Source organism: Haemorhous mexicanus, chromosome 25, assembly GCF_027477595.1.
Source record: "Haemorhous mexicanus isolate bHaeMex1 chromosome 25, bHaeMex1.pri, whole genome shotgun sequence".
NCBI classification, from domain to species: domain Eukaryota; kingdom Metazoa; phylum Chordata; class Aves; order Passeriformes; family Fringillidae; genus Haemorhous; species Haemorhous mexicanus.
The window spans coordinates 5,774,399-5,793,134 of NC_082365.1; the positions used below are offsets into that span (position 1 = coordinate 5,774,399).

At 48.3% G+C, this 18,736-nt stretch overlaps 1 protein-coding gene across 1 annotated transcript; it reads left to right on the forward strand.

Annotated features, from left to right (window-relative positions):
* The first annotated feature begins 6,557 nt into the window (after positions 1-6,557).
* On the forward strand, positions 6,558-17,699 carry LOC132338227 (tubulin alpha-8 chain). The gene is made up of 5 exons (XM_059867534.1): positions 6,558-6,624; positions 11,307-11,529; positions 14,472-14,620; positions 15,945-16,625; positions 17,314-17,699. The coding sequence occupies exons 1-5, from the start codon at positions 6,622-6,624 to the stop codon at positions 17,605-17,607; spliced, it is 1,350 nt and encodes a 449-aa protein (XP_059723517.1). The 5' UTR covers positions 6,558-6,621; the 3' UTR covers positions 17,608-17,699.
* The last annotated feature ends 1,037 nt before the right edge of the window (positions 17,700-18,736 follow it).

Consider the following 18,736-nt stretch of genomic DNA (forward strand, 5'->3'; position numbering starts at 1 on the left):
GATGGGAGCAGCCCCTGCAGTGTGGGCTTGCAGAGAACAAAAAAATAGGGCAGGTAGTGAAGTCCAGGCTTGCAGGAGCAGGATTAAAATGGCTGGATGAATCTAAGATTTAAAAGCAGAGAATGTATTTAAGGTCATTAAAGCAGGCACTTATTTAAGGATTACCTCCAAGAAGCCGGGCTAATAGCATGGTGAGGTTACAAAGTCAAGTGATCAAGGGAGAGAATGTTGATATTAATCTTGCTCATGAAATGTTAATCTGTGGGCAGACACTGCTGCATTGAAAGAACCTCACAAACAAAAACAGAGCCCAGCCCTTTGGGGTTCCACTCCGGCAACTCAGGCACATCCTGCCACTTAATTGGACACTCACTGTGGGGGCTGGATCAGGTACAAACAGAGTTTCACATAATTAGAGATACACCTACTGCACATGGTCAGGGTTCTGGAGGCCTTCCCTACAAACCACTCTGGCTATGCCTTCTGCCTTGTAGTTCCTGTGTTTAAGGACTCACAGCCCATCTGGATCAGGACTGTTTAGAACAGGAATGAATTCAATGCTGTCTAGTTATGAAGAGTTTTCAGATCTAAATGAAAAATTTATCTTTGCACCCAGCAAACAATCCCAAAACCCTTATGGAGAATCCATGTCCTCCCATCAAGGTTTGGCCTGAGGTCAGTGGATTAAGCATTCTCCCAGATTTTTTCTCTATTTGTTGCAACACAGGACTTGAGATAAAATGTGCAGGTCTGTGTGATGACAGGTTGTTGTGGTTTAGAAATTATATTCTCCAGTTCAGTGCCTCCATCAAGACTCCCCCAAACTAGGTGCCTCTCACTGCCCCCTTCCCCTCCACCTTCCTGCTTTGGGGAGGGGATGTGATTTAGAATTGGAGGCACAAAATGTGCAAATCATGAGTGGAGATAAGAACAATTTACTGGAAACAGCTACGAGATAAGAAAACGACCAGTAATAGCAGCAACATTAATAACACAAGGTATAAGGCATTATTTATTTACATGGAGAGTCATAATACCCAACAGCTCTTCCCGACCACACCACACTTTCCCCCACCAAAAGGGAATGTCATTCTCCCCCAGGAAGGGGGAATCCCTCACTGCCACCTTCCCACCCTGGCAGCAAAGTGCACAGTATGGAATAATACCCACCCACATGGCTCCAGGCTCCGTCCCTCATGGCTGCTGGGAAAAAAATTTCACCTGGTCCTGGCTGAAACCCACGCAAATGTGCAGGTCTGTGTGGGGAGATGAACACCCTGCTCTGCAGCCAAAGCCCAGCAATGTGCACTGGGCTGTTGCTACTCTCTGGGGCATCCCATGAGCACCTCCACCTGCACATCCCTGTCCTTCCCAGGGCCCTGCCCACACCACCCTGAGGCACACCAGAGTATCTGTCCCCATCCACCTGGGTTAACCAGTTCTCCTTATGAGAAGGTGAAATCTATGTTAAGGAACTGGTTGCTGGATTGTGCTCCTTCCTGCTACTGTAGCAGGACACATCCCTTCACCTGATCCCAGCTGATGTTGTGGACCAGCTCCAGGTCCTCCCATCTAAAATTTAAAATAATTCATAAAATCAAATCTATTAGAGACAGAAAGGGTCTTTCAGAGCCAGAGAATAAAATCTGTCACTGAGGAGTAGGGTCCCCACACTGCTGAGGTACCCCCTGATCCAGCCTTCAATGGGCTGGTGTAAGGCTTGTGGCTGTGGGATACAGCTTAAACCAGAGCAGGAAATCCCACAAACTCACTGCCAGTCCCCCCTTCCCCATCTGCCATGCTCCTGTGTAGGAACTGTCCACACAGGCATCTGGACTGGGTTCTTTGGCATCCACATAGGAGGCACTTGGGAGGGAGTGTCTCTCCCTGCTGATCCAATCAGAGGGGTCTTGCACTTCTGGAAGAAGCCAGGTCTAAAAGCAGGGTGAGTGCACAGGACTGAGGATGGATGTGTGAAAAAGCATGGATTTGCACTTGCAGAGGAGATGAACATGAGCTCTGAAACAATGGAGCTGTGGTGAAGCACTGTCCCCTGAGTGGCACAGTTTGATGGCTTCACTCTCACCATACACGTGCCCTCATCAATCCTCACACCTGGATGGGTGTGCTGTGAGCTGGGGATGAGGAGGAGCTGGTGCCTCAGTCAGTACCTGGCTGAAATGCAGGCAGCAGGCTGCCCTTGTCCATCTGAGTGCTGGGAAATGTGCATGGAAATCCCCAGGTCATCCCAGGTACTCAGAGCAGGCAGGTACAGGGCTAAGGCTGTTGTGGTTTTAGGAATTCAGTGATAGAAGTGAATATGCACACATTATTTATCCAATTCTTCTGAGAGAGAACAGAAAGCAAGAGCTGCAGAGCTGTACATTCAAAGACGTTTCATCCAAGCTGCTGGAGAAGCCCCAGGCCCACAGTGCAGCCACAGAGACTACATCACAGATATACAGCTAATCCAGAATTTTTGGAAGGTGTCATACTCACGGAATACATGAGTTGCAGCCAAAGTCTGTGCCTGGAGCCATTATAGCATTGCCAGGATCAGAGAAATCCTGAGGAAACAAAAAAAACTTCTGCTGCTCACAGAACTGGTCTCCAGCAGGAAAAAAGAATGTGTTCAAGAAACCCCCAGCAGCCCCTTGGACTTGACATGACTGTTTAGTCAAACTAAATCAAAAGCATTTCAGGTCCCAAGGAATGGGTTTTGGGTGTGCAGCAGCACCAGCTTCTGTAGGACTGGGAAACTTCTTGATAGTGCAGCAGCTGTGGGAGGGCACACTGAGGGAAACTGAGGCACACTCAGCTGCAAGTGCCAAACGTGTGGAATCACTGCTGTGATGTCCTTTTCACAGAATCACAGAATCATTGAGCTGGAAAAGACCTCAAAGTCCATCAAGTCCAAGTTGTGACCGACCCCCACCTTGTCAACCAGCCCAGAGCACTGAGTGCCATGTTCAGTCCTTCCTTGGACACTTCCAGGGATGGGGACTCCAAACCTCCCTGGGAAGCCCCTTACAGTGTTTAACCACCCTTTCAGAAAGCAAAATTCTTCCTGATGTCCAACCTGAACCTGCCCTTGGTGCTACATGAGACACCCAACACAGCCTGGGGAGTGGGGCTGAGGCAATGCCAGCACAGGTTGCAGGTGCCCAAGTCAGAACAGGCACTGAATACAGGAATTAAACATGTCAAAATCTCAGCTGAAGCTGGACCAGGGCACCTTTAACACCATAGCCCAGCCCAATCTGATTTTGTCAGCTAAGCTGGTAAGAATGCTTACTGCACTCAGAGCAATACCATCTGAATTTTCTGCTTTGGCAAGCACCATCTCATGTTGTGGTGCTGCAATGTTCCTAACAGAGAATAAAATGGGATAAATAAAACTCCCTCTAAGTGTGTCACTGTACCACTGGCAGTCCAGGCCCTGCCCCACTGCTCAACTGCACTGGCAGAGCTGAAGGACAGTTGGAGCAGTGGGAGTGTTATTTCAGGTCAGAGCATTTGAAAAGCATAAATCAAATCTTTAAAGTTTTATAACTAGATTAAAAATTATGATTTTTTTTTAATCAGTGTGGGCACTTATTTTCCATACATTGTAGAGTTTAGATTAAACTTTGCTCATAAGTTGAAGATTTCCTTAGTAATTTGGAACAACAGAACCAAATGTATTGCTTTGAATGGGCAGATGAAATTCTCACAGTGTACCTGGTGTCTAAAATGGGAGGCTTTGAGAAGGGAAAAAAGAGAACACTGAAATATTTGTAATACAATAGCAATAAGTGGAAGAATTAAATCTAATTTGACCTATTTTCTCTCTTAACCTACAGAAAAAGTATTCCCAAATCTGGGCTTGCAAAGGTCCCACTGGACGTGTAGTGCTGGTATTTTTTTCCAACTGAGAAAAGCACAACAGATGATTTAAAAAAAAAAATCTAACTGGGATTTTTTTCTTAAATAAAAAAATAACAAAAGAAACTAAAATATTGTAATTGTTTTTCTCTTTCATCTTCCAATAGCTCATGACCACTGCAGGTAGGATCCTGGGATCCCTCCTATCTGATCATGAGCATCTACAGCTTCAAAGGTTTTCAGGGGCAGAGAGTGACAGGACTAGGCAGGGGATGGCTTTAAACTAAAAGAGGAGAGATTTATACTACATGTCGGGAAGAAATTCTGCCCTGTGAGGGTGGGCAGGCCCTGGCACAGGGTGCCCAGAGCAGCTGTGGCTGCCCCTGGATCCCTGGAAGTGCCCAAGGCCAGACAGGACAGGGCGGTTAGGCCAAGCAATTAGGATAAAACAAATGAGAAAAAAGAACAGGAAGAGAAGTTCTTTCAGGTCTCTTGGAGCACAGGTTGGGAGTTATTAGAAGTTTAATATTGACTGGATTCTTCAAATATATACCAGCTTGAAAGCACCAAGCAAAGAATTTGGGCTTGCTGAGGATCAAACCATGAAAGAGAAGACTTATCTTTAAAAAACACATTGCACACCTTGGTGTATGTTTTTCTTTGGTGTCCATCACCCAGCTCACAGGTACTCATTTGTGTGATCACTCCCCACTCTGGTGTGGGGATGGCCATGATGCCTTGAGAGGGTACCTAGAACAGAGCTAGACACTGTTAAAGGAATAAAATAAAGGCCTTATATTAAAAAGGCATTCAAAGGACACACCTTGGGCAGTACAAGAGCCTTCCCAAGGCTACACCCAAGATGGACCCTGAGTCATGAGTTCTCACACTTTTATAAATTTTGGTCCATTTCCACATTGGGGTTCATTGTCCAATTACAGCTCCAGGTTATGCAGTCCCATCCTCCCAGTTTGCTCTCCTCAACTCCCCATTGTTTACACTTTTAGGGCCTGAAGCTGAAATAGTGTCCTTGGTTCTGGGGCTGGAAAAGGATTGTTTTGTCTAACTAAACTGTGAGGAGAACTTGCTAACACTCTATATAAGAGTGTTATATAAGTTTAGAGCTATATACTAATGCAGTACAGAATCTGGAAAATATGAAAGCTAAAACTTAAGGTATCAGCCAAATTCCCTAAACACAGTTTAGTGCTTTCTTATAGCCCACCTGTTTTTCAGTCACACATTACACTTGGCATCATTCTTTGGAAAAACAATTATATCAATGTTATTTGTGGGTTTTTCCCCTTCGTTCACCTCTGACCCTCTTTCAATCCTCTGGTCCTTGCTTTCCAGAGTGCTTTTGCCCTTCTTTCCTTTCAGGGTACACCCACACAGGTTTCATTCCATGCCTTGGGCTCAGATGATCACAATGGGGTTGATAACAGCTGGAGCAGCATCCTCAGGTGTCAGTTCTCTGCCCTGGGGATCAGTTCATCCCTTCCCTCCATGTACAGATCCAGCCTGGCACAATTCCACCACATTCCCTTTAAAAGCACCACCTTTATCCAGGCTGCTTGCAGGGCTGGAGATCTATACAGGAAGAGGAAAATCACCTACTTTGTTATTGTTCAAAATTGTTTCACATCCTTCTCCTGCTGCAAAAACTCAGCTCAGTGCAGGAAGAAGGAATTTCCTGAAACCAGTCCTGGTGCTGAGGCCCTGAAGGATGGATGGAACTCCAGGTATCAAATATCAGACCTGCATACACAGCAGCTGCTTTTACCCAGGGAGTGAGTTTGGCAGGAATATTTCTGTTAATATAACCCTTAGGACATACCACAGGGTTTTTATGCTTCCCACTTAATATCCAACTTCAGCTGGGGCATTTAAACACCAGATCTACAGATTCCAGTAGAACCTATGTGGGTCTCCAGATCTGGCCCTTTAGCTTTGAGTCCTTTCCATTTTGTGACTCTTTGTCCCACTAGTGGCCCTTGGCACAGGCCCTGCTGTCCCTGGTCACCGCAGTGGAGCTGCCTCCAGCCTCCTGGGACAGGGGTTTGTCCACACCCCACTCTTTCAGCCCAGCGACAGCAGCCAGAGCACCAGGAGGACCGAGGCCTCTGGGTGCCCACCGGGCAGAGGTGAGGCTCTCGGGCTGTTCCCCAGCAGATCCCGGGGTGCCATGCCTTGGTTCCAGCTTTGCCCGGGTGTTTCAGCGGTGGCTTTCCCCGGACTCAGTGCGCGGAGCCGGGACAGGGAGAGCTCTCACCCTGACACCCTGGGTGGGAGGCCACTGAGCGGTCCAGTCCCTCAGGACTCCTTCCCAGGTCAGCAGCCGCTGACTCTGGGCTCCCCAGGCTGAGCTCGGAGCCCTTGGCCAACACCCGGCGATGGACAGTGGTGAGCCCCTACCCTTCAGCCGCTGGGTCCGGACAGAGAGATCCCCGGCCCAGGACGCAAAGATCCCGGCCCGAAGCTGACCCTGAAGAGGAAGATGCCGGTCTTCGTTGGCGGGAAGACTAAACCCCGCCCCTCTCCGCCCTTTGTTACGAATCAGCCAATAGTTCGCTCAGGATGGTGACAGACATTTCTGTTATCCAATAATCCACAGGTGAGCGCACGACACGCCAATGAGCACAGCGCAGGGAGCCGAGCGCCCCGCCCCCCACTTTATATAAGGAGAGCCCGGTAAGAGCCTCCGCTGTTGCGGTGCTGCCCAGACACGTTGCGCGTCTGTGCCGGCGCTCCCGAGCCATGGTGAGTGGAGTGAGGGCCCGGCGGGGCAGGGGTAGACCGGCGCCGCTCTGCGAGCTGCAGCGGTAAAGGGGGAGACGGGATGGGCGGCGGGATGACCCTGCCGGGCCGTGGGGGGCAGTGGGTCTCGCTGTCCCGAGCCGTGTCTTGTCCCGCGCCCTGTCGCTCTCGCCGTCTCGTCCCAAAATGGTGGCGGGCTCGCCGAGAACATGGCGGCCCCCGGGACCCTCAGTCCCGGCCGGCTCAAGGGCTGCAGCTCCGTCCCGGGCACCGTCAGCCCCCGGGGCCGTCTGTCCGTGCGGCCCGGGGGCGCCCTGCCTGCACAGCGCGGCAGAGCCGCCAGGTTCCTGCGGCGGGTAAGGCCGGGGCAGCTCCGCGCGGTGTGCGCGACCCGCGGGGCCGGAGGGAGGGAGGAGCCCGGCCCACCGCCCTGGGTGTTGCCGAGGTGCCGCTCCCCCGCTCCTGCCCCGCGGCTGTCCGGGGTGAGAGCGCGGGGGCTGGGCTGATGGGGAGAGCTCCTGAAGGACTTTGTGAGACTGGCTGGCGAGAATGAGCCGGTAAATTGAGTAACCTTGAAGGGTAATCTGAAAGGTGTCACGGGACTGGGATGTTCCACAGGACAGGGTTCAGGTGCTGAGCTGGGCAGCACAGCTGGAGGCTGGGATGGGCGTTCAGCTCTTCCCCGTGGGGGTGTTGTCTTCCTACTTCTCTGAAAAGAGATTGTCAGAAGGTTACATGGATTTACAAATGTAGTAAGACTGTAGGCTTGTGAATGTGTGGGAAATACTTGTTGAGCTGAAAATTATTGTAAGTTAGAGTTTTGATGGGATGTGTTGAGGCTCTTGCTCTTATCCTTCCGTTGGGGGCTGTTTATTGTCACAGTTTTCAAATAAAGTCAAATCAAGAGTATGAATGCAGCCCCTGGTCTCTGCAAAGGATGCAGGTTCCTTGGAGTCCCATCCCAGGGAAGCAGTGTTCCTCCATATGGTCTGCTAATAAGTTTGGTCTGAGCTGGCACAGCCATTCTCAGGAAGCTTGGCTTTCCATCAGCCTCACACAGGTGCAGCTGGACCTTGAGCACCGTGCTGGGGAGAGTAGAGGACCTAGAGCCTGATCCAGCAGTGCCATGGAGAAGCTGGGGGGCTGCAGCCCTGCAGTGAGTGCTGCAAGGGGCTGAGACTGCAACTGAGGGAAGGACAGTGATAAAATAGGCCAGTGCCCTTCAGCTGGAGTACATCCTGCAGGGAAAGGAAACAGAGACTGGGCTGGAGAAATTCTGCCTGAAGCTTTGTGTGCTTGCAAATAATGTATATAAGTGTGGGGAAAGCATTAAGCATTTAGTGTCACGTAAATAAGAGGATTCTGTAGTGGCTTGAATACAACATTTACCACCACTATCTGTATACATTTAATCCTTATTCTGAAGCTCATCAGTGATGTGTGAAGGCCTATGAGCTGTAATGAGTGTGGCAGTTCTCTTGCCTGTCATTCCAGCTTGGAGCTGGTGCTTTTGGAATAAAATCTGAGCCTTGTTCTTCAGTATTCTTGGTGCTGTGAAAAGGCCATGCAGCACAAAATGGGCAGAGAATCTGTTCGTGTCTGACAAAGGTTTGTGCTTCATTGAATAGCCACATACAACATGAAAGTCCTTAGCAGAGTTGTAGGGAAGCAGTTGAAAGAACTCTGAAAGCAGGACTCGCAGTAGCACCAGGCCAGGCTTTGTAACTGACCTTGTCTAGCCGAGTTTTGAAAAGCTCCAAGGATGGAGATCCCCTCCCACTTCTGTAGTGACCTGTTCCAGGGCCACACCATTCCACTGGGAAAGGAAGCTTCTCCTACCACCAGCCTGAGCCTTGCAGCAGCCTCTGAGAATCTGACCTGGTGCCACCTGCAGAGCAGAGGGAGCCTTCTCCTGTGCTGCCCACGTGTCTCCTTTTGTTCCCTGGCACCTGGCTTGCCCTGCTGAGGACAAGAGCACCCTCTGGGACATTCAGGCTGGTTTCCGTGGGAACCTCCAGGATCTTTGCAGCAGGGCTCCCTCTCAGTTAGTGCTGTTTGTACTGGTGCAGGGAGTCATTGCCCAATGTGTTGAACTTTGTATTTTGTCCAAGTAAACATGCCATGTTTAATGTGGCACCTGCAGCACCTGCTCTGTGGCTGTGTTGCCAAGCTGTACATTCAGAGTTGGAAGGGACCCACGAGGGCCATTGAGTCCAGCTCCTGGCCCTGCACAGGACACCCCCAGGAATCCCACTCTTTGCCTGTGAGTGTTGAGTTCTGTCAGCCCTGGGCTTGTGACAACTGCCATTGTCTGGTCACCCTCTGGGGGAAGGATGTTTCCTCATATCCAGGCAAACTTCCCTTGGGTCCTGTCACTGGTCACCAAAGGGCCTCCTCTCCTGAGGAAGCTCTAGACCATGACCAAATCTCCCCTTTTCTCCTGGCTAACCAAGCCAATGGCCTCAGCTGTTCCACATATCCTTCTTCTTTGCACCCTCCATCTCTGGGGTGTGATGTAGTCCTTACCCTTTCAGTGACCTTTCCCAGCTGCTTGGGGGTTTCTAGCAAGGCTTAGGTCGCTGGTAGGACCTCAGTCAGGTGAGGATCCAGGCTGACATGGTGGTCTGTGTTGTTCTCCTATCCCTGCAGAAAAGTTTCAGATGTCCTGCTCTCCCAAAGGGATGTTCCCTGAGTCGTTGCCATGGTCTAGTCTCTGTGGCACTGCAGCTGGCTTTCCTGTCACCTCTTTCACGCTGTGCAGATTGGCTGCATGTTCTCTGCCATGGCAGCACTGGCCAAGCTCAGTGCCTCAGCCTGGAGTGTGATGGTGTAATGGCTTTGGAGAGGAGAAGGGTGGCAGCAGCTCTGAGTGATGCTGCTTGCAGAGAGGATGTGTGCTGGACACCTGAATATACACCTTGGATGGATGGGGGCTTAAAAACAGCTCAGTGCTGTGCTTGAGAACAGGTGATTCTTTTTTTTTTTTTTTTTTTTTTTTGACAAATACAAATTTTAATTGCATGGGGTTCCCAATGAGTTTGAAAGGACTGTGCTCCTGCTTTTCTGCATTGACTATGGATGTGGACTAGGCAGTTGCAGGTCATAGAATCCCAGAATGGTTTGTGTTGGAAGGGACCTTGAAGACCATCCAGTTTCATCTGTTCCACCAGACCAGGTTGCTTCAAGCCTCTTCCAACTTGGTCTTGGACACTTCCAGGGATGGGGCAGCCACATCTTCTCTGGGCAGCCTGTGCCACCCTCACAGGGCAGAGTTTCATCCTAATGTCTAATCTAACCTTATCATCCTGCATTTTAAGACCATTTCTATTTGTCCAAAGTCCCTCTCCAGCTCTCCCGGAGCCCCTTTAAGCACTGGAAGGGGCTTTAAAGTCTCCCTGGGACCTTCTCCAGGTGAACACCACCAGCTTTCCCGGAGGGGCTCCAGGCCTCAGAGCAGCTCCATGGCCTCCTCTGGGCTCACTCCAGCAGCTCCAGGTCCTTCCTGTGCTGGAAGCCCAGGGCAGCTCTGCAGGTGGCACAGAATCCCCCCCTGCCCTGCTGCCCCCCTGGGAGATCAGCCCAGCACAGGGGGGTTCTGCACTGCCAGAGCACGGAGCCGGGGCACGCTGAGCTTCTCATCCCCCAACACCCCCATGTCCTTCTCCCCAGGGCTGCTCTCTGCCCATTCTCTGCCTGGCCTGTACTTGTGCCTGAAAGTACTCCTGCTTTTCCTGAAATTCCAGGGAACCAAATTGTCCCATCCAGTCATAGGATCTGAACATAGTTTTGGGTAACAGTCACATTAAACTGAAGTCTATGTAGGCTCTTCTAGAATGTGCTTTACTGACATTCAAAACTAGAAGTTGAATATAAAATGCCGCAGATGGATGAGGAGTTTGGAGATGTTTCTATTATGGTTTGGCTTTTACCACTTGAAGCCCTGTGCTGCAATATTCAAGAAACTGGGTTTATACTCTGGACATCAGAGGGAACTTGAGAATCCATAAATGGGTAGGAACAGATAATTTTGCTGCTATGAAATATTTTCTACATGGCTTTCACGAGGTAGTTTTATCTGGCATTGAGGAGTTCAGTACCTTGTGTACAGCAGTGGGGTTTGAGGCCTGATGGTTCTGTATTTATGGAGGGTTATGAAGGAGTTTGTTAGGCAAAGCCTTTCCTACTGAGTGACAAAGTTTCCTCAAGAGAGCCAAAGAATGTTTGTTTTCATTTTGTGTACATTAAAAGAAGTGCTTCCAGATCCTGGGAGGATTTTGCTGCCTCTGTGGCTGGGGTCTGGGTGTTGCTGTTCTGGACACTTAGGCCAATGAGAGGTGTGATCATCAGCTTTTTTAAATATTCAGTTTGGTATGAAGAGAGAAATTGGCTGAAGAACTTAAAAGAGTTGGTCAGAATCCTCCTGTCTGATTGAAGAATAACAAAGAGGAATGAGCTTGTAAAAATGATAATGTCTGAAAGGCTTTTTCTGGGTGGAGCTGATAATGTCTCAAAAGGGCTTCTGTGTCCTGTTGTGTTTTGTGCCAAATGCCCCCAACACCGAGACAATAAGGCCAATGTTTTAATGGCTTTGTGGGCTGGCAGTCCCCCTGGGCATGGCGAGCCTTTGCTGAACAAGGGCAGTTGTGTTTGTGCTGAGCGATGCGTTCTGTCCTTCTGTCCCGCAGCGCGAGTGCATCTCCATCCATGTGGGGCAGGCTGGCCTGCAGATCGGCAATGCCTGCTGGGAGCTCTACTGCCTGGAGCATGGCATCCAGCCCGATGGCAACATGCCCAGCGACAAGAGCATCGGTGGCGGGGACGACTCCTTCAACACCTTCTTCAGCGAGACGGGGGCGGGGAAACACGTCCCACGTGCTGTCTTTGTGGACCTCGAACCTGCAGTCATAGGTAACAGTGACAGTGCGAGGCACTGGAGAACATTGCCACATGTTATTGCCACAGAAATACTTTAGACTATTGGTTTTGGCTAAGGGATCCATTCCTCCAGTCCTGAAAAATGCTTTGGGGCTTTAAATTTTTAGTGCATGAAGCTTGCCTACACCTTCCTAGTGATGGAAAATACTTGGCTTTATTTTCATTGAGACTGGCAAATGTGCTCTGTGGAGCTTTCAAGAATTTCAGCTTTACCTTCTGCCAGGCTGTGGAGGTAAATGGGTCTCATGAACATGCTTCATGCTTTTGCTATGCAAGGAGCAGTTACAGCCCTTTAGAACAGTATGGCGTAATGTGTGCTGCAGTCAGTAGAACTCTTTAAGAAACACAATATATATCATTAGGAAGATTCCTTATTGTACACAGGAATGATTGCTGTAGTTTCCCAAAGCAATCTGTGGAAGCTGAACAGTGCCTGCAGAAATGAGTCCCAATAGCTGGCCTAAATTCAGGGACTTCTGAACATGTACTTCAGCTTCCTGGTGCCTTATCTTTGAGAAACAGTCTACTCCTGAAAATGTGTTCCAAGCTCTGGCAGCACTGGCTCTTGGTGTTCATGTATGATCCCATGCATCAGCTACTGACCAGTCCTTCATCCTGGGGGAGTAGATGCACTGTAAGCTCAGTGTGCGCTCCTGGTTTCACATGACCTTCATTCCTTTTGTCAGGAATCCTGGTTTTCCTCTCACCAGTGTGTGCCAGAAGTAATTCTTCTGGAGCTGGTTTTTGGCTATCTTGTCTCAAGTAGTGACTTGGGGCTGTTATAGCAGAGGTCTGTGTTGCCTGTGCTTATGCAGTTGCTGTGTTTTATCTTTCTGCAATACAGAGTTGGGGAAATGTGTGACTATGGCCACTCCTCTGTACCCAAACCATGGCTGTTCTGTAACTTCTGTTCAGTGTTACACACCAGACCCCTTCTTGTGGCTAATACAGCAAATGAACTGCTCAGGGGAGCAGAAGGCTGTGTGGCTGTTTAAGGGTGGGAGTGCTGGGCTATAACTTTGAAATGAGCCCAGGCACCCTTGGCCATACACTGATATTCCCAGGAGCTGTTGCAGGTCTGGCTTTGTGCTTTTTTGAGCCCTGTGGCTGTTGCCTCCTCTGCACTGGCCAGGTGGTGGCTCTGAGCAACCAGGAACGGCTCAGAAATGAGATGAGACAGGTGGCAAAACAGAGCAGAGGAGCTGGTGAGTCTTGGAACAAATGCCAAAAAGTAGTGAGTGGTCCAGTGCTTGTTGGTGATGCAGGTGTATTGTGGGGAGATGGGCAAGATTGGTAATAGTCGAAGTTAGGGCTTTTTGTTAAAGGCTGCATCATGTGCCTTTCTGGGAAATAGCTGTTATTCCTCCCTGGCTAGTGTGAAAATTACTGCACCAGTTTCCTGGGCAGGGCTCACGAGTCTCCCCATTTATGCAGCAAATCCCTATGCACTGAATTCAGGAAAAACCCATCTTTGTGCATGCAGCAGCTGTGCAGCTGCCACTTGTGTGCACAGAGGTTTCTGTCCTTCCAGATCAGTGCTGGTTGTGCAGAAAGCAGCAGGATGGTGGATATGCACCACCTCTGTGAATGTGGTAGGAAAATACCATCAAACTTTCCACCACAAAATAGGGCAGTGACATCTGAGAATCCAACACAAGTGTCTTTAACAGTCTACCCCAGCTAGACTTGAAAACGTGAAGGATAGCACGTCAGGGGCCAGCTGGTTTAGCAGTCCCCTCACCCAAGCCCTTTGTTCCAGGCACACTTTTGTAGTCCAGTGACTGATCCTCTGAACTCTACAAGTTTTGTTACTTCCCAAGGACCATCCTGGCTCATGCTACCTCTGTCTGCATAGGATAAAGAACTGTTTTATTTTGGTTCTCTATTTTATTACCTTTATTTGTCCCTTGTCATGTGGAGTGGTATGGTAGGAAGTCTTAGACACATGGGTATTTGAGATGATAAACTTTTCCAAGTTGTTTTTATTTTGATGCAGTCCTAGAAATACTTTAGACTGTTGGATTGCAGACTGGAGTGGGAGCTACTCAGCCTAAACTGGTTTGAATGCTGACTATATTTTTATGTCTTAAAAAGTTTTACTTTTCTTTGTCTTGCTTGTTCTATTTCAGATTAATGAATACATGCAAGCAGGCAACTTCAGCTGTAGTTAATAAAGCTCTCTGCTGTCCACCTGACTTAAATTAAAGAATGCAATATTGCAATAGCACACAAGAGTGGTGTGAAATAAACCTGAGACAAAGCTCTGCTGCCTGTCTTTGTACCTTTCTGGTAGGACAGAGCTTTAGCCTCCTGGGTGTAAGTGCATATTTCTGGGTACTAGTGGCTCTAAATCAGTCTCCAAATGTCTAACTGCTGGGGGTTGTGTGTGCGCTACAGCTTACAGCTCAGGGTTTAGATAATTGCTCTAAGAGCATCTCCTGTTCCTTTTGAACTCTTCTCTACCTTTGGCAGAAAGTAGAGTGAAGAGAAAAGGAGATGTAAGCAGAGTTGGCTCTGCTTGCCTACAGAAGCTGGGGTCAAACAGAATCCTGGAGGTATTGGGAAGTGAAGGGGAAATATGGGATTTCAGCTACTGGGCTGCAAAATGGGCCTTAAGTTGTCTTAAACTGGAAAAATGGTTCTGCTATAGTCCAATTTTTTATTGCTCTGACAAGTCAAAATTCTAAACTTTGGTGTAAAATAGAGCAGTTTCCTAAGCAATAACTTAATTTTTCTTAGTTATTCAGCATTTAGGCTGTAGGAAGGCACCTACTGATTGGTATTTGAATTTATCTCTAAAGGTTTAAATACATTATTCTGGACACCCCTAGAAGTTTGAAAAAGCTGGTCTATATAGAAAATTTACTTTAAATATTTCTGTATTATATAATAATATGTATCTTGTCTCTCCCCAGATGAAGTTAGGAATGGGACATACCGTCAGCTCTTTCATCCTGAGCAGCTGATATCTGGTAAAGAAGATGCTGCAAACAACTATGCTCGAGGTCACTACACAGTGGGGAAGGAGATCATTGATCTCGTTCTAGAGCGCATCAGGAAGCTGGTAAGACTCCTCTTCCCTGGAGGCTCTGAAACATCTGTTTGACAGGATTTGGAAATGAGGTTATCAAATACATAAACTGTGCTTTAATTTCTTTGTGGTATGAGAATCAGTGGACTTAGCCTGCTTTTATTCTTAGTGCTTTTATTCTTAGCCAGCTGAGAATGGCTGGATTTCTCCTGTCAGATACGGCTTTCAAGTGGCCTAAAATGCTGATGAGGCACCTAAAACTTCATGTATAGTTTCATGTTTAGAAAGTCAGAACCAAAAATTATGATTTGCCTAGTTTCTGCTACAGAAGGATTGGTGTCTGGCTGTGGCAATTTCAATGAATTTTAAATAAGAGTGCTTGCTTCTGTGGTTTGGACTATTGTTTGCATTTCCTGCTATTATGATTTCTGGATTAGTTTTATGGTAATAACAGTAGAAAAGGAATAAATCTCAGTAAGCTGGGATGTTTCAGCTTCTCCAGTTCTTCGGTCATGTGGCAAACTTATGAAGGGGGCAGTTTAGGAGGTTCAGATTCCCTATTTAGGGCTGCTAAAAACATGTCCATTGCCCAGTGTCACAAAGGTAGGAATCCTCATTGCACAAAACCCGGGTGCTTTGATATGGAATGCTAACTGAGTCTTAGTGTAAAGTTCACCTTTTGCAGATTACAACTGGAATTATTCTCAACACTTGACTGCCACAGTCTCTAATTAAAGCAGTGATAAGTTTGCAGCAGGCTTTACTTTGACCTGAAAAACAGTCATGATTTCTTTGTACAAGCTGTTGGCAGTCCCTGTTAGTCCTGGGAGCTGAGCATCATGTGGCACCTCTTTGTGAGGACAGGGCTGTCTAGTTTTGTCTCCTGAGTGGAGTGAATGGGACTGGCACTATAATAAGCTGTGACAGCTCACTTCCCCGAGCAGAGATACACACTTGGCACTCGTGCAGCATTGCAACAGTAGCTCTGGGATGGGGGATTGCTCCATTTTTGTGCGGATAGAGAATACCAAGTAACGTTTAGGGATAGATAGTGTGTAAGTCTTTGACTATTCCTGTTTTTCTTGCTCATTGTTAATGGTGGCCTCAGCTGAGATCTGGGGATAGAAGGAGTTTTAAGCTAGTGATTTGAAGTGGTCGCCATGCAATATGTAGAGGGTTTAAACCAGCCAAGAATACTGCTTTTCCTGGGACACCTTGTTGACTCTTGGTGGATAAATTCTGTATTTCTGAAGCTTGAGCAGTTGGTATGTGTCAGAATTCAGAGCTGTCTTTCTTGAGCTTGATTGTGGATTCTTAATGCATACAATGTCTTGAACACCTGTATTTTTTCTTTTAGTCAGATCAGTGCACTGGCTTGCAGGGCTTCCTGATTTTCCACAGCTTTGGGGGAGGAACTGGATCTGGTTTCACCTCTCTGCTGATGGAGCGCCTCTCAGTTGACTATGGGAAAAAATCCAAGCTGGAATTCGCCATCTACCCTGCACCTCAGGTCTCGACAGCTGTTGTGGAGCCCTACAACTCCATCCTGACCACCCACACCACGCTGGAGCACTCTGACTGTGCCTTCATGGTTGACAATGAGGCCATTTATGACATTTGCCATAGGAACCTGGACATTGAACGCCCAACCTACACTAACCTGAATCGCCTCATCGGTCAGATAGTGTCTTCCATTACTGCTTCCCTTAGGTTCGATGGTGCCTTAAATGTAGATCTTACCGAGTTCCAGACTAACCTGGTGCCTTACCCTCGCATCCACTTCCCTCTGGTGACGTACTCCCCGATCATTTCTGCGGAGAAGGCGTACCACGAGCAGCTCTCGGTGGCCGAGATCACCAACGCCTGCTTCGAGCCCTCCAACCAGATGGTGAAGTGCGACCCGCGGCACGGCAAGTACATGGCGTGCTGCATGCTGTACCGCGGGGACGTGGTGCCCAAGGACGTCAACGCCGCCATCGCTGCCATCAAGACAAAGCGCACCATCCAGTTTGTGGACTGGTGTCCTACTGGATTTAAGGCAAGTCTCAGTTCCACCGTGATTTCTTAGATTTCTCATTCACTGTTATGGGTGGTGGGCGCCATTTGTTGCGGTGTGGCAGGGCAGTAGAAATGCTGCAGCCTTCTTCAAAGCGTCTTCTTTGGAAGCTGCTCAGAGTAAGGCCATGAGAGCAGTCATTTCAAGTCCATGCACACACACCCCCCCCACAGTTGGCTCAGCAGAGGAAGCACAGGAAGGGTCTTTGTACGATGTATTCTAGTGGAGGTTTATGGCATCCACCACGCCAAAGGGATCAGGGACAAAGACACGACCATGGGCTGTGCACAGGCTTAGCTATGGGGTCAGTGGCCAATGACCCATGGGCACAGGGCAGGGCAAAGAGCAGCAGCCTGTAGGGGGGATGAGGGATGAACAATTGGGGTGGGCCAATGGGGGAAGCAATCTAATGTAGATTGGCAGTAGTGCTGCACAGTCTTCTCTTTCAGCCTAGGTGGGGAAAACTCTGGTATATTCCCACAGTGGAGTGTGTTTGCTCTGAGCTGTCCTGTAGGTACCTGGTTTGTATTCTGAGATGTGCATATTCAGGTTCTCCTGCAGGGCTGTTTTGTGAGTGACACGTTTTAATCAACTCCTCTTGTCTGACTTTGATTATTGTCATTGTCAAGCACCACAAGGAAACTCATGGTCTCTTCCACATCTCCTGTAGGTTGGCATCAATTACCAGCCCCCCACAGTGGTTCCTGGGGGTGACCTGGCCAAAGTCCAGCGGGCAGTCTGCATGCTGAGCAATACCACAGCCATTGCTGAGGCCTGGGCTCGCCTGGACCACAAGTTTGACCTGATGTATGCCAAACGTGCCTTTGTTCACTGGTATGTTGGAGAAGGGATGGAGGAGGGGGAGTTCTCAGAGGCTCGGGAAGATTTGGCTGCACTTGAGAAAGATTATGAAGAAGTGGGCACAGACTCGATGGATGGAGAAGATGAAGGAGAAGAATATTAAATCCAACAGTGAATTGCAAGTCTTTGCCATTTTACTGCCTCTTTAGTAGCAATGTAAATCAACTGATTGGAATAAACTTCTTTAATCAAGAACTTTGGTAGTGTCCAAACACTGTGTACACTCATTAACTACATGCAGTCAGCAGTCCAAGAGATGGAATTCCTTTCTGAAGGAGGTAGATGAATAAAATATAACCATGCTATGGTTCAGTCAGCTCTTGTCCTTAAGGCATTGCTATTTGAAGAGCTACTAGTGCCCAGAATATGAGACTAGAATGAGCTGGAGCTTCTTCTGGAAGGTGTTAGGTATATTTTTTCCAAGACTCTAGTGCTGGTCTCACAAGAGGCAAAAGGAACTGTGTTGCCCACAAAAGATGCAAGACCTTCAAAACTGAAGACAGTTTGGGTTAGTTGTCTCCCATTCTTAGACTTAGAGAGGGCCAGTAACTTAAAGATGCATCATCCTCCCGTGGATGGGGAGGAGATGTCCAGGAAGGGTGTGCATAGCATGATGGACCTGCCACTGTAGCCAGAGCCTGAGCAGTGGTTGCCCTTGTGCTGCTGTGCTCTCCCACAGAAGGAACTGCAGTCCCTGTCTGCAGCTCTCTAGAGTCAGACTTCTGAAGCTGTCTGGAGAAAAATCTCTGGGTTAGCTGGCCACAGTTAAACATATTAGTTTTCCCTAAAACTAAGTATTTTGCATAAGTAATTACTCCACGGGTTCAGATATGAATGCTGCCATCCTTCTGTGTAAGCTGATGAAACAGGAGAGGATTTGGCTAATCAGGTTTATCTTCAGATGTGAACAGCCTCTGTCTGAAACCTTCTGCATCAACTGAGTGGGGGCCTGGGCACACAGTGAACCACAAACCAGATAACTTCATTGTTGTAGAGCTGGATGACTGAGCAATCTCCCCCACAGCAATGCCAAAGGTGGAATAGTTAAATCTTAAGATGATGATTGAATACTGAATGTGATTACAGGATACCAAAGCCTGACTCAAAGATGAGACTTGGGCTGGAGAATTTTCCCCATCCAATTTCAAGCTCACTCATATTCCTTCTGATTTAATAGCAGAGCATGATTCAGGCCAAGCCTTGAAATCTGTTAGCTGCAGATGTGCACTTCT